Source organism: Arachis hypogaea, chromosome 14 (genome assembly GCF_003086295.3).
Source record: "Arachis hypogaea cultivar Tifrunner chromosome 14, arahy.Tifrunner.gnm2.J5K5, whole genome shotgun sequence".
Taxonomy (NCBI): Eukaryota; Viridiplantae; Streptophyta; class Magnoliopsida; order Fabales; family Fabaceae; genus Arachis; species Arachis hypogaea.
This window is the reverse complement of record NC_092049.1, coordinates 137,588,137-137,593,264: the sequence shown is the minus strand read 5'-3', so window position 1 is coordinate 137,593,264 and position 5,128 is coordinate 137,588,137. Positions and strand designations below refer to the sequence as shown.

The 5,128-nt window shown below is 27.9% G+C and overlaps 1 protein-coding gene across 1 annotated transcript; it reads right to left on the bottom strand.

Moving 5' to 3' along the window:
- Positions 1–1,054: 1,054 nt before the first annotated feature.
- Positions 1,055–2,705, bottom strand: LOC112744502 (UDP-glycosyltransferase 72B1). The gene has a single exon (XM_025794161.3). The coding sequence runs from the start codon at positions 2,565–2,567 to the stop codon at positions 1,158–1,160; it is 1,410 nt and encodes a 469-aa protein (XP_025649946.1). The 5' UTR covers positions 2,568–2,705; the 3' UTR covers positions 1,055–1,157.
- Between the last annotated feature and the right edge of the window lie 2,423 nt (positions 2,706–5,128).

Genomic DNA, 5,128 nt, shown 5'->3' with positions numbered 1-5,128 from the left:
GTTGGTGTCTTTTCAAGAACTAATTAAATTTTATATACTATTAGATAAATTGTGAACTTACCCATTTAATGCTAATTCATTTTCTCTATTATTAAAGTCTTAATTTTAAGTGAAAGAAGTATTTTTATTAGCTACAGTATTTGCATACTTTAGCCACGATTTTAACTATAGCTAAATTCTTATTTCTTGCAGTGATATTATATGAAAAATTAATTAGTATCATAAACTTTCTTTAAAGAAAAATTTTATTAGATTTATATACAATAAAATAACTTGTATATAAATTAAAATTTTCCTTTCTAATTTTACAAAAGTGTGGAGCCGTGTACAGCACAGGATGACAAGTAGATATTTCCGTTCTGTTTTGGTCCACTCCGTTAAAAGCCCACCATTTAACGGGTAGGCCTGCTTATTGAGGCGCTTCTAAATTTCTACCCTATTCTGCTTAATAGCGGATTGGCATGTTGGCGGACTAAATTCGTAATTTTTTTAATTCAAAAAAATTATTAAATAATTAAATATTAAAAATATATAATTTTACAAACATTTTAATAAACTAAATTATAATTTCTAAAAACATAAAAAATATAATTTTTAAATTCATAAATATTAAATTTTTATAATTCTAAATATATAATAAACATCATTATCAACCAAGTTTTTTAAAACAAAATAATAAAATCAACATTGTCCAAAGCAAAACATTGTCTAAAATATATAACTAAACATTATTCAAATCTTTAATCAATCAAACATATTCAAAATTATAACTTAAAAGTAAAATGAACAAAATTCTAAATACAAGCACAAAAATAATGTTTTAAATTCAATTATCATTTTAAAATCAAGAGTCTGCCAGACAAACCCGTTTCCGTCCTGCCAAAACCCATGAATTAGATGGTACTCGTTATGCGAGTTTTTTTTTATTATAATGGTCTCAAATTTCTAGTCTCTTCCATTTTCTTTTTATGAGTTAAGCGAGTCGACCCAACAGGTTTTGTCCTGTTTGCCAACCTTTAGTCATGCAGCTGGGATGTTTAAATCCAAAAAAAGATGGTACCAAAGTTGGCAATATATAGACTTGAAATAATTAATTGTACAAAGAGAAAAAAAATGGGAAAATTATTAAATCAACATCAATAGATATAATGTGATATCTATGGAGTTTTCCACATAAAAACCAGCTCAGAAAGTTGCTTTGTGGAGGATCCATTTTCTCCTAGGGCTTTGGAAGCTGCATCCTTGAGTTCCTTCACTCGGTAACTAAGCTTCTTCCCTTCCTCACCTTCCATCAACTTCTCCACAACCATAGTTATTTCTTCATTTTCCACCAACCCATTCTCACCGATTTTTAGTCTTGTTGCCACCTTGAAATCTTCAGTAATCAAAACCGCATTCATCTTTTGCTCCGCACAAAGTGGCAATGCGATCATCGGTACTCCATTAGCTATACTCTCGAGTATAGAATTCCAACCACAATGAGTCAAGAATCCCCCAATAGATTTATGGGCCAATATTTGGGCCTGTGGAGCCCAAAATGGCACTACAAGGCCCATTCCTCTAGTCCTCTCTACAAACCCTTCAGGCAAGAAATCAAGATGGTTGGCTTGCGCATTAATATCATTGAAAAAGGTACTATTTCCTAAGTTGTCAGGACGTTTGACAACCCACAAAAATCTTTGCTTACTATTCTCTAGTCCAATAGCAAGCTCATGAGTTTGAGCACTAGATATGGTTTCCCAGCTACCAAAACATACAAATAAAACACTGCCACGTGGCTGCTCATCCAACCATGTTAAATATTTGTTGGCAGTCCCATTAGTTTGGTCTACGTTCACCATCGGTCCAACTGAGTAAACCGGAATCATGTCTGGTTCACCCTTTTGCAGTTCCTTAAAGGTTTTCGGTTCAAGTTCTGAAAAGCTGTTACTGATGATTCCTTGTGTCATCTTGAACCGGTTCGATAGGTGAAGAATGTAATTGTAGGCTTCATTATTTCTCTCCTGAATCGGCACTAACAAATCTTTTCCATGAACTGGTACGCATCCGGGAATCTGAACCGGTTCAGTGAGATCCTTTAAGTTGCCCTGGACCGTTTGGTCCAAGTAAGGAAGGTGTAAAAGTAAGGACAAAACCATCGCGGAGGAGGTGAAGTAAATGTAAGAAGGGATGTGAAGCTCGGAGGCGATATCAATCGCATCTAAGCCAAAGGAGTCGATGATGAAGGCGGCAAGACGGTGGTGGGTGGAGGAGAGGGAGAGGAGGGTGCGGCGGAAGGAGGGGAGGGAGCGGAGGACGGTGAGAGCGACACCAAGCTCTGGGTTGGTGATTGAAGGGAGGTCAGAGAGGGAGACTGAGGGGAGGAAGGTGTGTGAGATGGAAGTGGGGAGGGAGCGGAGGAGGGTGGTTTGTACGGTGGAGGGAGGGTTGCTGGAGGGGATGATGATGGTGACAGTTAGATTATTGTGGCGGATGAGTCTCTTGGCTAATTCTAGCATTGGGATGAAGTGTCCCATGCCAGGACTTGGCATCATAGCCACTACACAAGATGCTTCTTGTTCTTGCATCTTCTATAATTCTAAGTTGGGTGGAGGTTATTGTTTCTTTCTTTATTTATTTGCTTAAATAGTTTCTAAGAAGAACCAATGATGTCCCCAGTTCAACGTAAGTTAGTGTCATTGGATCAATCATTGTTGTCTTGATACAATGCAATAATAACATGTGGGATCCATTGGATTATAAGGTGAAATCTTATGTACATGCATTTATTTTTATGTGACGCAATTATATTTAAATTTTCAAAAAATAAAATTAAATTAAAAATAAAATTAAATTAAAAAATAAAATAAAAATAATATTATAGGGACAAAGTAATAATGTTGGAGTTAATTTATGCTACATTTAAATCAAATCCCACAAGCAGGTTTCTCATGTATTAAACTTCCTAATACGGTGTATATTATTTTAAGTTTCTTCTTTTTAAATAAATTTTGTTTATAGATATAAAAATTGGTAAAAACTCAATGACTTCTTGAAAGAGAAGAAGCACGTTTAGACTTCTTGAAATAAATTTTGTTTATAGATATAAAAATTGGTAAAAACCTTGAGGGTGTGTTTGGGAAACTCGTTGGAAGAGAAGAAGCACGTTTAGACTTCTTGAAAGCTTCAACTTTTGGTTTGGCAAATTTTTTTTTTCATAAACGCAGAAGTGATTTTGCTACCAAAACCAACGTTTACAAGAAGCAACTATTTTTAGCTTCTGGGTTTTCCTAACCAGCTTTTAGCCATGGATATTAACCATTTATTTATTTTTTACCAACTTTATCCTTCATATATGTTATTATATTATTTATAAAATTCTTATTATTTCTATTTATATGAGCTCTATTTTTTTATTATTTATTATTTTTATTTTTTTCAACTATTTATTTGATATTATACACTTTTATAATTGTGATTTTTTGTGTATTATGTTTGTTATTATCTTTTTATAATATGATTTATTGATTCTATTAGGTAAAGTAAATTAAACAAAAAAATTAACTATAAATAATAATAATAATAATAATAATAATAATAATAATAATAATAGTAAAAAATTATAGCATACTAAAAAAAGAGTACTAAAAATACTAAAAATATACTATATAAAAAGATCATAAAAAATTTTCAGATTTGTTTCTATTACTATAAAATAAATATTTAATTTTTTATTATTTTTAGTACTCTCTTTTATAATGATAATTCTCATATACTATATTTTAGTGTAATTTTTTATAACATAGATTATGATTCTATTAAAAAAATAAATTAAATAAAAAATTAATCATAAATAATAATAAAATCATAAATGTTGGATTCCAAATTAATATTAAGAATAAGATTATTGAGAGTATTAGAATAAGAGTACGATGTAAAAAAATACTAAAGTAACATTCTTAGTTAATACTTAAAAAAAATGTAACATATTTGATTATATATATATATAGCTAAAATTTATATTGTTTTATTTTTATTTAAAAATATATTTTATCTATTTTTATATGTTATTTTTATTTTAGTAAATAAATATTAATTTTATTATAAAATTAATTAATAAGATCTATTTAAATATCTAAATTAAAATGATAGGATAATATAAAAAATATTATTTAAGTTGAGGTCTATTTTAGTAATTTTTTATCTAAAAGTGATTTTAAATGGTATAAGCCAAACAATATTTATTTTACTATAATCAATTTTGATACAAAAATTATCAAACATAAATCACTTTAACACAAACTTACTTTTTATTAAAATAAAGTTTGCAAAATCAATTTTATACAAACTCCCATTTACAAACTGTAATCCAAACACACACTCAATGTGTAGTAAATAATTTTATGTGAATTTATTAATTAAAAATTATTAGATAATTTAATATATTTAATTAAATTATTAATTGATGACTTTCAACTGTTAATTTTACATTGAAAAGAACAACCCATAATTGTTCAACCTAAAAAATTACATTAGATTTAATTAGGATGATTTTATGTTAAACCATATAGATGAGCATTAACCTTTCAAGAGGGACACTGAGTGTCCGTTGTTTTTCCTGTGGTAGCATAAGATTGCACGTCTTTCTTATTTTCATATTGAGGTTATTATATTGCCAAAGTATTTGTTTGAATAGAAAAGTTTGAGCGTTTTGAACGTAATTTTTTGTATATTCTTTGTTATAGATTTTTTTTAGATTTGTTTTTATCACTGCCAAGGTAAAGATTTTAATTTTTTTAATTTTTAGTTCTTTCTTTCATATTTTTATTTTTATGTTTTTTATTGTATTTTTTATTTATATGATAAATACTTTTCATATCATTTTTTAGTATTCTGATGTTATTTTTTTTAATTTTTTATTGTTATATTTTTATTATATTTTTTTATTTATATCACAACTAGATATAAATTTTTATTTTTATTAATTTTTAAGATATTTTTATTATTTTTTGTTCATATAAATTATTTTTTCTATCCTTTATTGTACTATATTTATGTTGTGTATAAAATTTTTTTTATTTAATTTTATTTATATAAATTTTATTTACTTTTTATTATAATTTTTTTGTTCATATAATATATATTGTTG

Coding starts and splice junctions, on each gene's coding strand:
- LOC112744502 (XM_025794161.3), bottom strand. CDS start 2,567: ATGCAAGAACAAGAAGCATCTTGTGTAGTGGCTATGATGCCAAGTCCT.